The 22,924-nt window shown below is 28.2% G+C and overlaps 1 protein-coding gene across 2 annotated transcripts in view; it reads right to left on the bottom strand.

Annotated features, from left to right (window-relative positions):
• Window positions 1–21,401, bottom strand: part of LOC129963199 (uncharacterized) — an 88,109-nt gene extending 66,708 nt beyond the window's left edge. For both annotated transcript variants that reach the window (XM_056077376.1, XM_056077378.1), the window contains exon 1: window positions 21,111–21,401. In XM_056077376.1, the coding sequence (XP_055933351.1) occupies window positions 21,111–21,219 (109 nt within the window). In that variant the 5' untranslated portion in view covers window positions 21,220–21,401. The remainder of the gene's footprint in view (window positions 1–21,110) is intronic.
• Between the last annotated feature and the right edge of the window lie 1,523 nt (window positions 21,402–22,924).

Below are 22,924 nucleotides of genomic sequence, written 5' to 3'. Positions count from 1 at the left end.
TTCATAATATTATAAAGGCCTTCAGTCATAACGTAATATGTATCTCTCTCATTTTCTGTTAGCACCCGTAGAATTTATGCTTTAAATTAAAGTGGAAAGAATTTATCTTCAATTACTATCATAATATTTTTTACTGAAACGCATTTTTTTATAATCTGATTACTGAAAATAGAGTCACTCAGCGTTTAAACTTTATGGGCACTAAAGAATATCTTTTTAAATTTATGTAATATCTCAAGAGTTGGTCAACAAAATTTTCTTAGATTCATTATGAGCAGATCGATTAATTAACAATGTTTAAATTTAAATGCATCAAACACTAAGAAAATAAAACGAATCGTTTAAAATAAACGGTTGAAAACAGGTTTTAAAAAAACTACTTAAAAAACGATGTACTTAAAACTATAAGCATATACAAAAAATATATAACTAACATAAATACAATTTACTTACAAAAGCATGCAACTAACCCAAAAATAATTTAAATCATCCATTAATAACGTTGTCATGGCAACAATCAGAACAGAATGCGCATGCGTGAATTTTCTTCGCCGGTTACGTAACGCAAATACGTGATTTTTTCTACGCCAGTTGGGGTAACGCTATGCGGATTAGAAATTTTTAATTTCCTTTATTCTGTTTTATTTTAATTCAAAAGTACTTCAGAATGAATCTGAAAGATTGATTCATTAACAATGTTTAATTTTAAATGCATCAAGCATTAAGAAAATAAACAGAGCCGATTGAAATAATCCGCCGAAAAATTTTAACCCTAGCCTCATTACTGTTGGGAGAAAAAAAAACTGAAGCCTTTCTCGTTTGGCGCTGGGGATAATGGAAGATTTTTTTGGCGGAAAAGTTGGCGGTGGGGAAAATGGAAGATTTTTTTGGCAGGAAAGTGAGTTTTTAATTAATAATTAAAATTCTAATTAAAAATTCGAAAAAAGAAACCCCAGGTGCACATTCCCAACCTCCAAGGTATACATGTACGAAATTTGGTAGCTGTATGTCAAACAGTCTGGCCTGTAGAGCGCCAACACACACACACACGCACACACACACACACATTGAGCTTTATTATAAGTATAGATTATTTATTAGTTGTCTTTGTATTGCTAAAGAAAAAAGAAACTATTTAGAAAGTTAAAAGAATGTTCAGTTGTTAATGTTTAACAAGGACTTCATCAACTTTTACTAATGATCTTAGACTTATAAGCATTTTTCATTAATTTTATAAAGAGGGCAGTAAGTAAACCATAAAAGATCACGAAAGATAGGTAATAGGCATAGTGGTTTGTAAAACATAAAGCTGTTGGTGGAAGTATATAGAAAGCAAGCAATTAATTAACATAAATTTAGAACTATCACAACTAAAGCAAATTTTTAAGTAGAATTTTTGCACATATATCCTAACTTTTGAAAGGAGACAATTGACTGGTCATCAATTTAGAGAATTAACCTTCGATTTTAGGTGATATCTAAGGTTAAAACTTCCAAGATCAATCACTAAGCTACCACTAGTAATAAAAATAAATCCGGCATTAAAATGTATAATTTGAAACATTTAGTATTAATTTTTGAGTGCAAAATATGCCTTACATTTATTCCCTACACATGCGAGAACGCACAATTTCATGTGCTGATTAATATTTATTTTGCTACTACTTTGCCACTAACAAATGCATGTTTCTTTCCTTTGAAAGTCTTTCAACGAGAAATACTAATAAATTCTTTTTAAATTGCAGTCAAAAATTTAATATTTGGTAGTAAGTGCTCCTAATTTTTATTTATTGAAGTCAATAAATTTATTAACACTTTAAAAAGATCTAAAATGAGCAATTAATGAATTTAAGAACTGAAGAAGTCCTTTTGGGAACTTTCTCTCATCCAGTAAATGACAAGTAAAATTTATGTCTTCTTAGAATAAATGGTCCAAAAACATTAAATAATTAAAAATAATTTAACAAAACGTCCAAATATAATAAATGCTGTCTTGCTGTTATTAAGTTCAAGGTCAATAATGACGCTTGTGTGGTGCCTGTGAAATTCGCATAATTTTGCTAGAAGCATTCCTGTTTAACAGATTAGGTTGCTTAAGCATACCAATTTCTGGATAAGACCGCTTCAAACCGACTACTGCACAGAAATTACACACGTCAAAACAAATGTGAGCAGAATTCATAAAATTTTCTTTAAATATCATAATGAAATCCGCAACTATGATTTTACTATTTGATATAGACATATCTGTTGAATATATTACATTTTCATGGCTATGCCGGAAAGCGTAGTAAACAAACATGTGTAAATAACTGTTGCATGAACAACTGAGCTTGAATTAATGCAATATATGTCACGGTGCAAATGTCAAGACATCTTCACGTGATAGTTTGATGGCTGTATACGTTTGACCTAAATTTCTCTGAATTTTAATGCTCTTTTATTTGGAGACAGCTTGTCTGGTGTTTGCGAAACTTCGAGATTTGAAGAGCAACTTGAAGTACATAAAAAACATGAATTCCGATTATTTTTTTACGTGTTGAAAAATATATGGAAATGAGACAGGTGAGTATTTTAAGTCGTAAAATTGAATTTAATGTACGACATGAGTGCATTTTAATATCAATTATACACGTATCAGCTGATGGATGCGTGTTTTAGACAGCTGTATTTGAAGAAAAGATTTAATATTAAGATTGGATGAGATCTAAGCCTTAAAATAGTTTTTAAAATAACCATTTTTTTTATCCAAGTGTAAGGCAGCATACATAGCGATATGATGCCTTAAACTTGAAAAATGATATAAAATCGAAACAAAATTTTTAATGAATTTAATTTTAAGCACTTCTTAAATAGAAAATGAATTAGAACTTTAAAGAATGGGTCACATTTTAAGAAATCTAAACGCACTCAACCTGCACAAATTGTATTTGATTCTCTTTATTAACTGCAAAACCCCACGGAGTAGTTCTTCCCGAAACTCTCTCACAAACTCCTTAATAAGACAGAGATATTATTTTATCTGTCCCTTACACTGTATAATGCTATGAACATCAATCGTATTCAAATTTTATTTTCAAGATTCCTGCACATGAGGGTTTTGGGCTTCATAGAATGTGGAAGAAAATTGAGTATGCATTTTTAATACTTCTTTATCGGCGGATTGACATAAAAATATGATACCCAAACAAATGAGATCTTGCTACTAAAATTGCATGCGCTTTTCTTGCGCTTTTGAGTTATTACGTTTTCATGCATGGCATGTATAGATTGAAAAACGTTCAGTCCTTTGGCGAATTTGATACAAAGCTTAACATGAATCTGCATTTTAGATAATAAAATATTGGCTAACATTTTATTTACCTAGATCTTTTTGTTTTTTAGTTATGCTCGTTTGTACATAGCAGACAAACGAACAAAGTTTCCGTAAATGAATGTCTTTCAAAATTAATTTTAAAAAATTGCAGTTTTAATTTAAAAACCCAAACTTAGCTTCAACCGTCAGCTCAGAGCGTTTTTGAAATACCGTATTCAAAAAAAATATATACAAATATGATTCAAGAAATGCGTTTTTCGAAGTGTGAAACATAAAATGAAACATGAAGAAGAGTGAAACATAAAATGTGTCAAAATCTCGCAGTCAAAGAAAGAATGGAAACCTCTAAATCAAAACTAGTATTAAGAATCTCATGTAAAATTAATTAAAAATTTAATTGATAAAAATATGTAATTTTTTATTGATTAAACTGTAATAATCAATGTAATTTTTAGTCATTGTAATTTATTAAAAAAGCAATGCATAAGAAAAAGTTAATTTTTCTTAATTCCCCCAAAATGGTTCTAGAAATTGTCCTGTTATTCAAATTTTTGATTCAATTAATCCATTACATTTTAGATAGATACAAAAATATAATAAATTTTATAATGAAGATACATATTTTTCAGCCTTTAGTTCTACCTTCAAATCATATTTCTAATTGTAATGTTTCGAAAAAATCAGGCTGCTTACTTCAAGAGTAATTCGTATTATCAGCTTGGATTTCCTATTCATTTCAGTTTTTCTTCAAAGAATTCACTTTCGACTTATTGCAAACTAATACCAAATTTTATATTTTTACCAAGCTAGTAATGTTTTTACTTATTTTTTATTTTTTACTGAAAATATTTTTACCAAAACTCGTAAAGAATCGATAATGAGAAATCTAATAATACTGTAACGAATATACGCCAATGGAAATTAAAATTCTTCTTCAGGATTTTTAAAGAATAATAAGTATTCTCTATTGACTAAAAAGTACTGACTATAAGTATTCTACTGTCCATAAGTATTCTAATGTCTATAAGTATTCTACTGTCTATAAGTATTCTCTACTGAATATAAATATTCTACTGTCTATAAGCACTCTCTACTGAATATAAGTATTCTACTGTCTATAAGTATTTTCTACTGACTGTAAGTATTCTCTATGCTTCTTACTCATGTTTTATTATTTCATATGATTTTAATAAAATAGACTACGCATTATTCTGATAATGTATTAGTGGTAGCAAACAATATTTCATGCTGAAAAACTGCAGTTTTAAATTTAGAAAAATCACAATGATATTTGTGATATAATTTAAATCATACTTAGATTTTAGAGGTTCTTAAAATTTCAAAAGCTGCACAAAAAAAAACTGACATTATGATTAGTTATCTTGTTTATTTATAATAAACTTTGATTTAATGAAAGGAGAAAAGACCTTTTTCACAAGATTCAAGAAGTATTCTGTATTTATTTATATAAAATATCAAAATAATTTCAAATATATAAAGTACTTAACAGCTTTAATTGAAGCACGAATTATTTTATTCATTAATGGTTGATGATTTAATTAGTTTACTGTCAAAGAAAAAGTCTTCTATAAATTTTCAGTCTGTTTCAGAAATTTTAAACTTTTTGAAATCCAAGAAATAACGCTTAAAAATTTGAAACTCATTTAAATATAGTGGAATTTGGATAATGTGAGCGCTTCTTTGAATTAATTCTTCAGTATTCTGAATTTTTCTCAAGACAAATTAATTTTCTATTTAACCTATTGCAATGCTTGTTAACCCAGTTTTGTTCGATCAGAATTTTTTGAGTCCCCTCAATTTCGAAATATCTAAGTTCTGATATATTTAAAAAATAAATCCGTATTTAAAAAAGACAAAAAAAATCTTAATAAATTCGATTTGAGTTCTACTCAAAATATTAATATTTATCATACATACATTGTTATATAATATTTAATTCGGAGATAATAAACCTAAAATTAACTAGTAAATAATTTACACTACCAATACTTTTAATACTGAATAGTTATGTCATTCTTTGTTAGTAAAAATGACGCTTCCAAATGTCAAGAGATATCCTTGAATTCGCTCAGTATCACTTTAAGGATATCTTCATCTTCAGCCACAGTATATATCTGAAATTCATTCAATAGCACTTTCAGAAATAAACTGTGATTCAATAAAGTAAGTTTAACCACAACAATAATGCACTAAAAAACCCCCGTTTCTATATAAATCGCAATACATTCAATAGATGCATTGCAATGTCCTTAAGAAAACATTCGCGCCTCTTACTTTTTTTCCAAGACATCCGTTGCCTGACTCTCTATTTTAGTGTCACCTTCGCGTGTGAGTTCTGCATTCTTTTGTTATGACTCTGGCGTAATAAGAAAGCTCAAGTAAACACAGCCAATAAAACAGGTAGTAAATGGTGAAAAGAAGCTTTAATGCATTATGAGCTTTTTGAGCTTTAGCTGAATACAGTAGGCGAAACTCAAAGAATAAAGGAAAGTAGTATTTTTTTTCTTTTTAAGTTTGTAAGACAGGAGGGAGTGCAAAAGCAGATTGTTTTGAAAGTGTTACAACATCTGTAGGCTTATCAGTTATTCATTTTGTTAAACTATAGTAGATGAATTGGACAGAATGGTAATTAAATTATGAATACAATCGGAAATAAAAAGGCGGCAGCCTAAAAATTACTATCATCGTTCATAATGCAATTCTATTCAGGCAAGGAAAACACTAACGATGTAAAAGTACTTCAGTCATAAGCCATAAATACCTGATGATGTATATTACTAAAGGAACGTATGCCTTGTTTTTTCAGTGGTATATTTCCGACTAGACATTACTTACGGCCTCTAGGATGAAATGGACTACAACATATAAAATAAAATAGTTTTTTTTCTTCCTGATTTCGAAATAAATAAATTTTTCCAAATTCTATGAATCATAGGAGGGGGGAGGACTTCTGGCGCAAGAGCCATTTTGTTGATCATGCTGCGCCAAACAATAGGTAAAATTATATCATTTTAAAAGAGTCATTGAATTGAATATGAGGAGGAGCTCTAAAATGTAATAAAGATTTAAATAAATGAATAATGTATTTAAAAAACGCAAAGAGTTCGACAATGAGGTATCTTATCAAGCAAGAAAGATATTGGAGTAAAAGACTTTTGAAAAAACTGTAAACGCTGGGCAGTGAAATTAGGGCAATCAGACAATATATGATGGACAGACATTTGACAATGACATCTCGAACACAGAGGTGGTTGTTCACCTAGCAACAAGTGAATATGGGTGAATCCAATGCGCAAACGAGTTAAAATAGTGTCTGCTTTTCTGTTCATTAATGAGGGCCAAGGTTGTTGCACATGTGGTTTGATAACATGAAGTTTGTTATTTGTCACCAGGTTCTACTGTCTTTGCGATTTAGAATAAAGAAGCATTTTAATGTGTTTTTTTATGTCTCTCGTAGAAATATTAGTAGCGATTGAAGTAGTCGCCAATTTGGCAACCGTGTCTGCCTCTTCGTTGCCCAAAATTCCAACATGGGATGGTACCCATCTATGAATCATCAGATGTGGATAATGTTTTATCAAATATAAAGGGTCAGATTCTTACATGTCTTACTTTCATTACTTCCTTTTTTGTTATTAGAATATTTAAAAACACCAAATCTGCTCATAATAATATCCTAAACAGATTGTCGTGAAATGGATAGGGATGAAATAAAGAACATTATTTCATTCTTGGTCAGTTTTGTTTAAAATTGAACATTTATCAACTGTTCAATTTGAGGTTCACATATACCACTTACTAAGTAATATCAATGCCATGACATTACTCTACTCATCTGCCATGTCAGGAGGTTAAGAACCTTGAATTCAAGAACTCCGTGACACTTCCCTCAAATCGGCAAATCGAAGTTCACATATTTAACCCTTTCGGCCACATTGATTATATATATATATATATATATATCACAGATATTTCCATGGGTTTATTTATCTTGAGGGCTAAATAAGAGTGAAATTTATTGGAATTTTTGACACACCGGTTTACAGTTATTACATTCATATTTTATTATACATTTTTCCATGCAGATTGCCCGAGGGTTTGGTATATTGTTTATTTTTTCAGATCTGGTCTAAAGTCTAAAAAATATCAAAAGCTTACAGGCACAATACGCCAAATAAAAGTTTTAAAAAATGAGCAAAGCGTACGCACAGACAAAGGTATTCATAAAATATTTAGATTTCCTCATTCGGATTAAGGGAAATCCAAAATGTGGAAATTTATAAAAATCTCGAAATCCTATTTTTAGACAATTATATCAATTTATCGTAAAATAAATAAATTGCATGAGAATAAGTAAAAATCAGAGAGTTATAGGTGAATAATATTTTTAAAAATGAGAAATTATGAGGGATATTGCACAAAAGTTAATTATATTTTCTTTAAAATAAGATATATTTTATCTATGAAAGACGATTTTCTGAGAGTTTTTCTTTCAATATTGAGTTTCTATTTAGTCACTTCTAGTTTAAAGGGATTATGGCTTTGAGATTTTCAAAAATCATCCATTAAATAAAATGTTTTTACTATATTTTACCTCCAAATGCATTTTTATATGTTTTACCTAATTTCCAGAAACATTTTATTCCAAAACATATATTTAACTGTGAAGAAAACGATAATAAAATAAGCATTGTTAAATAAAAGAAATATTTAATGAATTCAGAGGAATTAGGATATTTCTAAAAAGAGATTTAATTTTTAATAATTAAAAGGATGGGTTATGTTTCAGTACCCGGTCTATCAAGTGTCCGGTGCATCTTAATTTTTATGGAAATTAAACTGAATTTATACCATTTATGCATCTAACCAGTTGGACTGTTCTCCCCCAGACTTTCTTGCGTACTAATACAATATGTGACTTCATAATACAGACTTCATCATAGTACTGTAAAGACAACTGAGTATAGATATTGGCTGTCTCCCTTTTCATTGTTTGGATAGAAGTTTTTTATCAAATACAATAGTTTTTCTTTAAATTAAAATATGCATAAAAATATTTCATAAAAAAATTAATTTTTTTGATAAAATTGCCAAAAAATGCTTAGTTTTATTCGAAATGAAATATTAAGTAATGATAATTACTAGCCACCTGTAATAATCAGCTTGTCAGCTCAGATTGTTAAACAATTAATAATATGGAATGTATTTTTTTTCAAGGTGTATCTTTAGTTCATGACTTCAAAGCGAACAATATTTTCAATGTTGATTTTGGGATTACATAAAGAATACAGTGTTTGCAATGCCAAATGAAGATACGCTCAAAATTAGAATCTCAGATACTGTGTCCAGCGGGACAGCCGAAATGTTGTATAATACTCGGCGAAAATCGGATTACCATCTTCAGAGTCTTCGAGGTATGAAAGGAATTCACAATGAAATTTACTGACATTATTGGCTTTATTAAAACTTTATAAACGTCTTTATAATATACCGAAATAACTATAATTAAATTATAATAGTTTTCTTACAATACATATTTTTGTAAACAGGGTAGGATTTGGCGACCACCCTGTATATTTAATATTACCATCATTAAATCGTGCGTTATAAAAGTAGTCTCAAATTTCTTTTTGGTTACATTTCTTTCAACAGTAGTTGCAGTAAATTATAAATGTCTATGTCAAATGTCTATTTTTTCAAATGTTTAATTTCAATGCAGTAAATTAAAATGTCTAAATCTTTTTCATTTAAGAAATAGCCACAAACACTACTTTAACACGCTGTAATCACCCATAATATATTAATTTCATTAAATAAAAGGATGGGAAATAATTCACAATTAAAACCAAATAATGTGGTGCACTGAATACGATCATATTTTTATCCACCGTATTCTCCAATCTAATAACTTGAAACTTATTCCTATCTGTTGATCGGTCTTGTACAATGAGCGTGACAGGTTAACAAAGCGCAAAACGCTCAACATTTTATCCGTAACCGTGGATGACAGCCGGCATTTTACCAGGCGAAACAAAATAACCCATTTCATCGGATGTACCCTGACAGTAAAAAATTCCATTTACTCGATTCTCTTGGAAACACAATCACGGCATGACCTTGAATTGCAAAAAAAGTTTATAAAGCATTTTGTGACACGAAAAAATGAAAGAAAGGTACTACAGACTTTTGACAGACTGGAATTGTAGTAGGATACCTTGAGGACAATATGGTCACGATTGCAATCTGCACGTATTTTCCTGCATATGCTTTGCGGTGAATTAGGAACAGTCGTTATTCAGTTGGATTGCAACAAATAACTAGTTTTTTGACCATTTTGTAGTTATTTATTACTTTCCATATTGGTTTTTAACTACACATATTAGAAAGTGGTCTTAACCGTTGTTTTATAAAAATCAAACTTCGGTTGAAAAAAATAAAATTGAAACTTTCGTTTGCAGTTAAATTTAAACTATTAATTTTCTTACCTTTTCTTATACGGAAAAGGGAGATATTATAAGAGTTAAAGAATTTTAATTAATTATTTTAAAAATCTCTATGTTTTAAACGCCCCTGAATCCAAACTAATATTAATAATTAAAGTAGATTCAAACTTGTAATCCAAAACATTGTATCATAAAAATATTTTAGGATTTATTAGTCTATCTTTATTTCATTTTTATTACATGGCCACAGTAATGTGCACAAAAGAAATACGTTTAATACCGTCGCAGTGCAATGCAAAGCCATTTTTTATTTTTATTTTAAAAGAATTTTTATGCATTGTAATGCTGTGAAGTTATAAAAGAAAAAGATTAAATCTGATTCATTAAAAATCTAATTAAAACTTTCTAAACCTCATTTTCTAGTAGGTACCTATTACTCAAGAACTAACTACGTGCCAAAGTTAGAAATTCTGCCTAATCCTTTTGTTTGTCACACAGAACATTTTGCACAAATTTTAATCATGTATTGCCATTTAGAATATATAATTAGTATGTTAGCCGATGCACATTATCATTCCAAAAAGACATTTTTTGGAATTCTGTCCGTCTTTCTTTCGGTATGGAAACGTGATAACTCATAAATAAAGCAAGTTAGACAAAATAAAATTTGGTTTTGACACAAAATGAGTGATCTCCATCCAATTTTGGAAGCAATTTGTTAGTGGAAAAATCTAAAAAAAATCGTCTGCCCGCCTATGCATGTCTAAACGTTTGAATGCCAAAACACAACAAGTTACAGAGATGAGATTAGACATGCAGTTTTATCGACAGAACTATAGATATGTAGCTAATTTTATGCCAAATCCAGTGAATGATAGACTATTTTTCAGTTTGTTTGTGTCTGTGAAAATATAGCTCAAAAACGTAATAAGGTAACTAAATTAAATTTTATATCTAGTCATTAACCTTGATTATAGTTATGAATTCAATTTTATGTCGTCAGACAAAAAAAAATGAAGGATCAAAAACTTTTCCATGCAACGAAGCTAAGATTAAAACATATATGATTATATACATACGAAAGAATCAAGGGGAAAAAATAATTTCATTGATTTTTTTTGGTTTATTATTTATATTTTTCAGTGCTAATCGGCACTATAGAATGAAATAAATTTTCTATTATTTGAAAAACTACGACAGACTTTTCTAAATTATATTACTCCCTCTCCAGTGGCGTTTGATAATATCTAACGTAGACGAAACTCATTATAAATACTGCAACACAATCTGGGATAGAATTATTTATAAGCATATGTTTAACCAGCGTTTCTCTTCAAAATAACTACACTTCTTTTCAAAATACGTTAATAGCAATGGCGAAGATATAGAATCTATTTGCTTTATGTTTAATAGTAAAGTAATGACTTCTGCTCTTTTAACTATAATAATGTTTATAGCTGGTATACTGTCTATAAATTTGTCATATGATATGCATAAGGCAAATACACGATAAAAAAAAATTGTTCGAAACACCTTTAGACAAATTGTTAGATCGTTAGACTGTTATTAAATTTTATTCGTAGTACTTCTTAGATTACAGGAGTATATGCAAAAATAAAATTTAGATTTTCAATAAAAACTAAGTGAAATTTTCATGCTTTTCTCAATAATTAGGATATGTTACATAAGTAATGTACAAGTTCTTTTTTATAATATTTGAAAACTGAAAAAGAATGATTATTTTTGTAGTACAAATTTTATTTCCATATATTTTTTATCTAATTAGAATAAATTTAAAATATATTTTTAGGATATTTGACAGCAATGCTTTTATTGTTTTAGCTACCGAATTTATATTCACGAGCATTGTGTTGATATTAAATACATTTTTGAGAGCATATTGTCGCCGTTGTACAATTCAGATCAAGAATTAAATTGTCTGTCTAATCATGCTTAAAGCATTATTACCTTACGAAGTTTTAGCAACACTTTCATGACTCCTTTATATATATTTTTTTTTTCATTTCTTTACTCTAAAGAATTGCTTCTTTTATTAAAAGAATGTTGATATTCTTTGCAAACTATTCTTTACATGAATTTCATATTTAAGAATGTAACCAAATCTATTTTTTTTTCTTTAGCAAATTATTTCGTTGTGAGAACTGTCTAAAAACCAAAAACAAATCTGTCAACTTCTTTGTACAGTGAATAATTTCAAAGATTTTAAAGGAGCAAACGATAAAAAGTCGAACCTATTTAAGCATAATTAATTCAGTAGCTTTTATTTCAATGTTATATGAATCACGAATTGTTAGAATAAGTGATTTTTTTCAACAAATCGTACTCTTAAATGTCAACTTCAAGAAAATCTTATGAATACTGTCATTACAAAAATATTTGAGGATAAAATTATACAAGTAGATTTTTAAGAATGTATAATATTTAGAGAATATTTATAGTAAGCTCTTTCTAGTAAGTAATTTCAATGAACAAAATTCCTCTCTTCTTAGTCGAATTCATATTTTGAAATAGAGAGAATTAAAGCTTTTCTCGGTGCAAGATTTAGCTACAAACGCCAGCAATCATAATTGATAAAGTTTGATAGGCGAAAAGATCTAAATGCAATTCTAAAATGGAGCAAATATATAAATAAAATTATTGTAATTAGTTACTTAATACAAATATATAATTTTTTTTTATTTCATATCTCCACACTCAAATTTTAAAAAGATCAATGGCTGGAATAATTATTTTATGTGCTCTTTTTAAAACGCAGAATCAAAATTACATGCTGCAAAATGTTATTCTTTCGCATAGTCCTGCTGCTTGCAGTGATAAAAGATATATGTCTTATGCAAAATTTTAAAGTTCTTAAAGATAATTCTTCTCAATATTTGCAAAAAACTTTATTTATTAACCCTATAATGTGGATTTTTTAAAAAAATCGGTATTTTGCTCTAAAAAGCATGTGAAATCAGGTTACTAAACATAATGGTTCCATATAAAACAAAAACTAGTATTATTTTTTACATTATAAAATATTGCTGATAAAAAAATATTTATGACCTGGTAAAAGTACTTAATGCTCATCAGAAAGGGTTAAGACCTCAAAGAGTATTCGCGAAAGTATTTATGTCAATGCTGATTGTATAAAAGCATATAAATATCATGACCTTAGCAACTAGAATAAAAAATTACAATATTCATAACTACAATAAAGAAATTTCGCTGTTACACTTTTCAACGAAGTAATAAATTTCTTTTTGATACTGTTGCCTACTTTTATCAAATCTCTAGAAATATATCATATCAAATGTTAATCTTCTCGCTTCTTTCGTATCACTGACACTAAACATGCGACGATTTTTTATGAAGACATGAAAAAAGACATTTTCAAATTTCTGTTTTGTATGACAATATATAAAAGTTTTGCTAATGTTTTTATAATGTAGCTTCGATTCATTCAAATTCAAAAATTCGATATATACAGTAGGCAAAATGATTATTTGTACATCACTTTTTTTTTAAGTTTTAGAAACATATAAGCAGCTATTTTATTCATTGCGACGTGTGAGAGTGAGTTTGTTGTTTATTTCTAAGTAAACGAAAAAAATATTTTGAAATAATTGAAAATAAAATCTAAATCTTACAAAATTGGAAAATTTCTTGCAAAATGTATATTCGTATACCTATATCTCCGGTAAGTATTACTATCATTTCATGTAATTTTTCACATTACAGTTAATTTTTTGGATAGTTTGTATTTTTTAAACATTGAAGGTTATCTTTTTTAACAGTGAAGGTCACTTTTAGAGAAAAGTTGAGAAATGGCCACGAAATCAAAAGAAGTCTCTTTAGACATGAGAACTCATATTGCTAACCTTAATAAAAGTGGAAAATATTATCGCGAAATTCAAAAGATGGTTAAGTTACCCTTTATAACTATTGGTTACATCGTAAGAAAATATAAAAATACTGTACGCATTGAAAATGAACGCAGGCCAGGAGGCCCGAGTAAATTAACTTCAAGAAATAAACGAAGTATTGTTAAATCAGCTATTAGAAAACCACAAATTTCTGCTCAGAAAATTGCAGATGACCTTCTCGCATCTTCTAACATTAGAGTGACCGCTCAAACAATAAGAAATGTGTTACATAGTGCTGGTTTAAAAGGCAGAACTCCGAGAAAAAAAACCAATGTTCTCTGAAGTAAATAAAAAAAAGCGTCTAGAATTTGCTATGAAATACAAAGACAAACCGATGAACTTCTGGAAAAAGGTTATTTTTTCAGATGAGAGTAAGTCTGAAATTTTTTCACCCCCTAGTATCCGAAAAATCTGGCAAAAAAATAAAACAGCCCTTGATAGCAAAAATGTACTTCAGACCCTGAAACATGGTGGTGGAAATGTGATGGTTTGGGGCTGTGTAGCTCATGGCGATGTAGGAAAATTACACTTTATTGACACAAAAATGACAACTTTAGGTTACATTGATGTGTTGCGGCATATCTTATTAGACAGTGCTTGAAAATTGGGTAACGGTGACACTTTCTTATTCTAACAAGATAACGATCCAAAACACAGCGCGATATTTACTAAAACATGGTTGCTTAATAATGCGCCAAGACGCCTTGAAACTCCACCACAATCCCCGGATATAAATCAAATTGAAAATTTGTGGATGCTATTGGATGCTCAAGTCCAAAAAAAAAAAAAATATTACAAGTAAAAATAGTTTGAAAGAAGCACTCATGGAAGCTTGGGAAGTAATAGATCAAGAAACACCAAAAAGTTAATAGAATCAATGCCAAGACGTCTTGAAGCAATTGTAAAAGCCAATGGAATGCATACAAAGTATTAAATTTCTATAAAATAATAAAATTATGTTTAAAATTTGTCACTAGTTAAGTGTACAAATACTCTTTTTGTATAGTTTTTATAAAGTTTTATTCATTAATCAACTAAAGTTAATGTGATTGTTTTTTTGTTGATATTTTATTATTATTTTACCTCACTAGAATATATTTCTGCAATTTTAACTTAGTTACCTTATTTTATTTTGCTATAATATTCCAAAATTGAAGAGTACAAATAAAAATTTTGTCAACTGTATATATATATATATATATATATAATCGAAAAAACATAATTATTTGTTTTATGATATGTGAATAATCAATGCGTGTTTTGTTTTTTTTAATATTTCTGTATTTTTAAATTTTGTATTCATTAAGATACTAATGAAATTCTCTAGAAAAAATTATTTTTACTAGAGTTTCTTATATAGTAGTGTGGCGAATCCGTATACATGAGGATAGAACCTGGGACCTTGTGGTTCGCAGTTCAATAACATGACCACGAAACAAAAGCAATTGCTCGGTTAGAGTAGTTGTTAGCTGGCTTATAAGCTATTCACCGCAGTAGGTTGCAACCAAAGTGGGAACGCTAAAGTTTGTTAGGACTCAAATTAATGTTGGAAATTTGTTGAAATTTTAAAAAAGTAAAAGAACAAATTTAAAATTGCAATCACTGAAAATTTTGACAAAATGCACTGATTATATACCTTTAGCCACAATAAAACAACGGATTCACTTTAATTTTGAAATGATGAACATGTATTTTTGTCCAATAATATGCTTAGAAAATATCGAAGAAATATATAAAAAATTTATTAACTTTTATTATTATTACGTTATTAAAGATATGTCACTCATTTCAAGAAAATCTTAACTCTTTTCAAGAAAGACACAATCAGAGCTTGCGTAGATATTTCATTTATAATCCGAAAATAATACATATTTACTAGTCGTGAGTCTCATTTTAAAGCTTTTTACAAACGTCGATGGCTTCCTGCTTTTTCTTACGCCTACAAAATGATTCAAACAATGGGACATGAATATCTTGAGTGCAATCAAAACGCTGAAAATTATAAGATTAATATTTGATTTATATCGTGTGGCTTGGAATAAAAAGATTGCAAGTACTTACAGCACTTAAAACTTTAAAAAATCTTTTAACGCTCTCTCTCGTGTCGTCTGACTTCTCAGCCACCAGTTAATGTCTAACCCTTTTTATGTTTTTCCTCTCCGTACTGAACCCATTTAGCACAAATTTAGCAATCATTGGTATTTCACTTTTTTAAACCTTCTTCACAATACTTCAAACAATGAGACATGAATATCGTGAGTGCAATCAATTTGCTGAAAACTATAAGATTAATAGCTGATTTATATCGTATAGCTTGGAATAAAAATATTTTTACGTTCTTATAACACTTAAAACCAATGGAATCTTTTCACGATTTCTCGTGTCGTCTGACCCCTTGACCAGCAGCTAATGTCTAACCTTTTTATTTTTTTTTCTCTCGGTATTTAACCCATTTAGCACAAATTTAGCAAACATTTAGATTTCATTTTATTGAATCTTTATGGTGAACATATAAAGTTCCTTCATATCATAATTTTTATTTCTATGACCAGAAACTTACCTATGCACCTGGTCAGAAAATGCTACTTAACGTTTCCACTTTTTACTTTCTCTAATACGTAGTATAGAGTAAGTAAAGTAAACGTCAAAAAACTCAATTTGACGAATCTTCATGTATTAGACCAACCTGATTAAAAAAATAATAAATAAATAAATAGACGGGCATTTTCCAAAAATGAGTTTATCTGTTTTTGATTTATCTTTTCCTGCGACAAAGAACTCAAAAACGATTTGTGCTAGACAGTTGAAATTTGGTATATGCTCTTTACACCAAATTTGCAGATTTCTATCGATTTCAGTTTCGAATTTTAAGTAAAATCTGTTTAGAGGAAGTTCGGCTGCTCGAATATAAATCAACACGATTATTACAAAGCGAAGAAAGCTAGATAGATAAGATTCGGTAAACAGATTTAACATGTATAGTGTAAACAATTATCAAATTTTGAGCCAAATCCAACTATTTGACCGTCTGTCTATCTGTACTTTCAGAAACATGGAAACGCAATGGCAAATATATCAAATTTGGTATGAGAATTTGTGACTGCCAGTGTAGTTTTGTGTCAAATTATTGCTCAATCGGTTAAGGAAAACATGTCTAAAACTCAAATTAACCCATGTCAGGGATTACTCGCCAAATAACTCGTCAAGTATCAAACGATAGTTTCAGGAAAAATGCGAAATTCTCGCCAAAAGTTCATATTTCGTAACTATTGTACGCCAATGCCATGTAAGGTGTTCTCTGGCATGACAGAGAGTATGCGAGAAAGTGGACAGACCACTCCCTTTGCTTCCCCATCGGTCCTCTCCCTTCGGTAGGAACGGTACTCGATAACCTTGAAAAATATTACCCATTCATTAAGGCCATTTAAAGCATTTTGAAAAATAAACGAAACGTCGCAATAGGGAGAAAAATTAAACTAACATCAGTAGTAGCTTTCAAAGATGTGCATTCTACGAAATAAAAACCGAAAAAAAAATATGTCTTTACGTTAATGTCCATAAAATGCAAATTTTTTTTCATAACTTTAACAGAAGTAGAAATGAGAGAGTGAATGAATTGTTGAAACAATAAAACTGGTCTCAATTTAATTATAGTAATATCAAACTTTACCACAAATTGGGTTTAAAATGAATTTTGAAAAATTTATTAAAATTAACGAGAAATCGTCCAACAATTACATTTATAACACTAGAAAAATTATTTGCTTATTAATATATACAAATTCATAATATTAATTTATATTTGCTTCATGTATATACAAATTATTTTCGTGGAATGCTTTTTTTAGGAAACTATTTGCGAAAAACTTGGCAAAAATGCAGATGCTTGGCATAATTTTTATAATTTAATAAAATATTTTAATTAAATTTGAAAACTGGAAATTGCACAGTTCTAGAAATGGGCTCTAGGAAAGCATGTGAAATTTTAATGTCATTATTGCTTATAATTTAGGAGGAGTTTTATTACAGAAAGACGGATAAACTCATAAAGTTTCAGCTTTACATCATAAGCTAGCCATCTTTTGAGACCAACTGGTTTACCGGGGATATTGGTAGTGTTCAAGTTCAATTAAATATCTTGCGCATAATGTTCATGATTCCTTCAACAAAGCATTTTTGAGCATCACATTATGACAGGTATTAAATAGCAGAATGCCGTGTATTTTAATAAGCTTACTCCTATTCAGTTTGTTGTATATATGAACCCTTATAAGGAAGACAAGTCCTATGATATCATATTGTGACAAAATGTATCTCTCCGTATGATTTATCTTCTAATTTCCCCTCTGTTTTTTTCCGTACTGCAGCTTCACGTTTTTACTCACCATGCAACAAACCATGCAGATAACAAACAAAATTGTTCACTCTTAGGTTTCAACAAGGGAAAATCACACTTTTGAATACTTGATAAAACAATGAACACGTTTTCGATTTTACCACAGTATTGAAAAGTTATGATAAACATTATGCGAAAAAATGTATTAATATATAAAAAAAACTCACTCCCAGGTGTATATTGTCACTTTCTAAGGCATATTTATGTCAAACTGCATAACTAAGTGTGAAAAAGATTATACAACAAAAACAGTCACACTAAGAACACATTTTATATTCTTATTAGAAGCAAAGATATTAATGTAATAATAATGGCATGCTACTTTATTATTCCTTCAAATAAATCAATTTATTTTCTTCTTATTTCAGCCGGTAAACATATCAACATAAGTTACGTTTTAAGCCAGTATTTATAATTTTCAAATGATGATAATTATACAAACGAAAACTGAAGAATAACTGATACTGAAAGAGGACTTTAAGAGTGCTAAGAAGAGAAAAATATCTCAAACATCAATAGCCTTATGTTTTCCTTATTCTGAGTTAACTCTTTGACATGATAATTTTAAATTTCAATATAAAAATAAGAAAAAAATAAATAAAATGTTAACACTATTATAATTAATTTCAAGGATAAACTATGGAAACATAATTTTATGATTAATAATTATAAGATTGAAAAATTGGATTTGAAACGCTTATTAATGTAAATATAAATTTATTGCACTAATAATTGTTATTGAAAAAGAAAGTTTTTAAGAATATTAAATTTCTATTTTAAACAAAATGAATTTAAACACAACAGCGAAAAAAATAGTATATTTCAATTAATGAAACATGAATTTCTATTAAGCATTTTAAATTTTGTACTGTCGACATTACTTAATACTGATAAATGAAGTAGTTGCTACATTTAAAAATATTTTAAATACATTGCAAGTAAATGGATATATCAGATTCACAGACGAGTTGATATCGGTGTTCTATTTTCTATGGAAATATTTATTTCGTGTAAATGCAAATGGTTTCAAAATTTGTCCCACTGAATTCTGATATTCTTAACTATATATTGAAAAATACGGATTCATTCTAAGACTTCATGATTAAGAAAAAAATGTTTAGCATTATTAATCATTTTTTCTTAAATTACATATATATGTGTATGTAATTATTTCGTGAGAATTTTTCTAAAATTAGATTTATATTGTTTACTTAAGCACTTTTGTATTCCAAATTTGATTTCACATCCTACTCATTATTTTATTGTTTATTTATAAACAACAATTTTTTTAAACATTACACATAAATAAGTCATTAAATATATTTTATCGCTTTTCATTTTTTTTTTTTTTTTTGCTTTATTGTAATTAACATCATAAAGATTTATTTGAGATTTGATTCTTTTACGCGTTACGGAGGTGTCCCTACTTTAACTTATAATATTTCGCATGTTTAATCTTATTTTTTTAAAAATAACCTCATTCTTTTTCTTATATAACGAAGTATATCTTTAAAAAAAATTTTCATTTAGATAAATTTTAATTCATAATATATAAAATCAAGGCATAAAGGAATTAAATTAAAGTTGAAAAATCGTTTGCATTCATTTATTAATAAAAAGATAACTAGTGCTCATCAATCCAGTATCACATAGCTAACAATATTTTAAATTTTAGAAATTGCAATAAAATATTAGGTGTATATTAAGAGAAGCTTGCCTTTTTTTATTTTAATGAGTTTTATACATGTTATTAAAAAAATTAGTATTTGAATAAAACACAACTTACAATCATTTTGCAAACGATGTCCTTGAATAATAATAATATTATTATTATTTCTTGCCCTATAAATATTATTCTCACGATAATACATCAAATACTTTATTAGAAACCAGTAGGTATCTCAGTTTTGAATCATAAACATTCTTTTAGAATTTCATTTTCAGCACTCGAATCAAGTAATAGAGTCATTTCCATTAACATGTATTTTGTTTTGTCAAACAATGTCAAAAACAGTTATTTAATCCAGTCGCTAAATATGAAGTATATATCTAAAAACTTGCAATTTATTACAGAGAATATTCGTATTTGAAAAATATTGAAATATTATATTCGTATTTTGCAAAAAAATCTGAATTTTCGTATTACGCAAAACATTCTGCAGTTAAATCGTTTGTAATAGGTGATTTAAAAGAGAAAAAATTAAAATTGTATACTTCTTGCCCTTAAACGATTATTTCCTTCAGGTATTCTATAAGCTCTCAAGTGAAATGAAATAAAATTAAATTTCGAAATTATCGTCTAAGTAGAAAGTAAAAGAAATTAGTGAGTTAAGAGATTAACCGTGGTAAGTTTATTTTTCCACCATATATACAAAATAACACAAATAGAGTTTGCAGAAAGAAAAATTGTGCAAAAAATTAAGAATTGTTTGAATTTTTTTTTCTTATCCGCTGTTAACAAGGAGTTTGTTATTTATGATAATTTACTTCAAAAAAGTTTATTTATCTTACTTTTTCATTTGTCAAGAACAAGTTTCCATTTTAGCAATTCGTTTCCAATTTAATTTTTTCATCTCATTCTTTATTCTATATCACTGTATATCCAATGTAACAAAAAATGAAAAATTGATATAATTTATTTGTTATTTATCAAATAAATTTTAAATCTTTATTAATTCTAAATTATCCATATACAATTTTAAAAATAAATTCAATTAACACATAAAAATAATGCAAAATTTTGACACAATGTTGCATCTGTTATTTTAAAATTTACCCATATTTCCAAGCTTTCATTAAAATATTAAATATTTTTGAAAAGAATATTTTATTCCCAAAATGAAAACGAAAATTTTAAATGTAATATTAAGTAAAAATTATTCGATTAATAAAAACAAAATTGTGTGTATATTATTTCTAAATTATTTTTTTAAATGATAAAGATCAAATATTTTCTATTTATCTTAAAACAATAATCTTTATTTAAAAAATTTAAATAATTAACTTACCAGGAGTGGAAGCCGGCGTGGATCTCAGTCTTGGATCAAAAATATCTTTTTCATGTTCCACTGTCGGCACCCGAATCAAAAAGCAAAGACCACCCCCACCAAAAGACATTGTTCTCCTGTTCTGTCAAAAAGTTCTCTACAACAGGGGAAAAGCTGTCCTTTCTCTATTGTGCACACAACACACTCCAAACACGGCAGAGCGAAAGTTTCAAATGAAGAAAGATGCAAAAAATTGTCGGAATCGTTTGCAAAACTCTTCGCATTTCACATCTGATATCATATGGTATGGTCGTGACGTCACACAGGTGAAAACGGCCGTCAGCCATGCGAAACCTTGCTTCTTGAGTAGCGGAATCTTTTTTTGTTTTTTTTATTTTCTTTTATTTATTTAATTTCTTTTTCCTTTTTGTTCTTTCATTCAGCGATTTTATGTGTTTATTTTTAATTTGCAGAAGTTTATTGTCTCGCTGTTGATTCTGTAACTTACCGCGTAAAAGTGCTCACGTCGCTTATCATTTTATGAGTGAACATCTGAAGTGAAATGCAAACTGAACACCAGCGCATGTCCTTAGATTTTATTGTGAATTCTATTTTGGAGGAATATTCTATTTTTAGGAATTTTTTTTAGTGTATTTTTGCATATGTATAATAAAAATGCTACTTTGCTTATGCTTAGCTCTGAACAATAAGAAAATATTTGTAAAAACCAATTTTAAAATTATCCACATAAAATAGGAACACAACTCGTTATATTTTGAAATAATTTGTTAATCGCTTTGATCTAATGCAATGTCCGTAATCGAGAAGTAATAGAGTTTTGCCTTTGGGACCGGAAGATTTAGATTTCAAAACTCGATTTATTAGTATCTTTCATGTGTAGGGTATGAAAGGAAAGAAATTCCCCTCACCTAAGAGAATTTTGTAGTAAAAAATTTACTAATGATTTTTCATTGATAAATTTTCAATATTCATTATGGGCGAATTAAATAATTCTTTTTTTATCCAATCAGTTTACTTTTTCACAGGAAACAATTTTCTAAAAGGTATATTTGCTCGGTATTACCCCCAATGGCGGGAAATTCATGTTGTTTTCAGCTGAAATTTTATGACTTAGAAGTAAAAGAAATTTTTATAAATATTAAGGTAAATATTAATCCAGTTTGATCTAAAATTCGCATATTTTACAAAAATGAAGAACAATATTAAAATAAAGGAATCTATTAAAAGAATTTAAAATAACAAAATTAAAATTCATGTAGCTTTCTCGCTTTCAACAATCTTGATGAGTTCCATTTCTATCAGAGCAAATAGAGTAAATTCTTTCCTATTTTAAAAGCTTACTTTTCAGTAACACTGAAAGAATAAATTTCTGTGATGTTATTCAAAAGTTTCCTAGGATTTTAAGGAGCAAAACTATTTTGTTCTACTTTGCGCTAATATTTTTGCAAAACTTTTGTATCGTTGTTATTCAGTTTCTGCTAAATTATAAAATCGTTTTTCAATTAATTTGTACTTTACAAAAATAGTTTGCAAATTTTTTTAAGTAGTTTTCAATTTTTTTTTTCTCGAAATCAGCAATATGGCTTATATTTTTGAGACGTTTTGTTAATATAGATTCCTTATGAAAAAAAATTCCTTTTAAATATGTTGCGTATAATCTCGAGACAGCTATAAAACTTAAAAGTGAATATTAGGTAAATAAATTTCATAATTTCTATGGAAATTTCCATGCTACGCAGAATTGCCAACTCCGAATTTATTCGTTTAATAGATCTCATTTCGGTAAAAAATTGATAAATTGGTTAAAAAAAATG

This window comes from Argiope bruennichi, chromosome 3, assembly GCF_947563725.1.
Source record: "Argiope bruennichi chromosome 3, qqArgBrue1.1, whole genome shotgun sequence".
Lineage (NCBI taxonomy): Eukaryota > Metazoa > Arthropoda > Arachnida > Araneae > Araneidae > Argiope > Argiope bruennichi.
The sequence above is the reverse complement of the archived record's forward strand: the minus strand, read 5'-3'. Positions and strand labels throughout refer to the sequence as shown.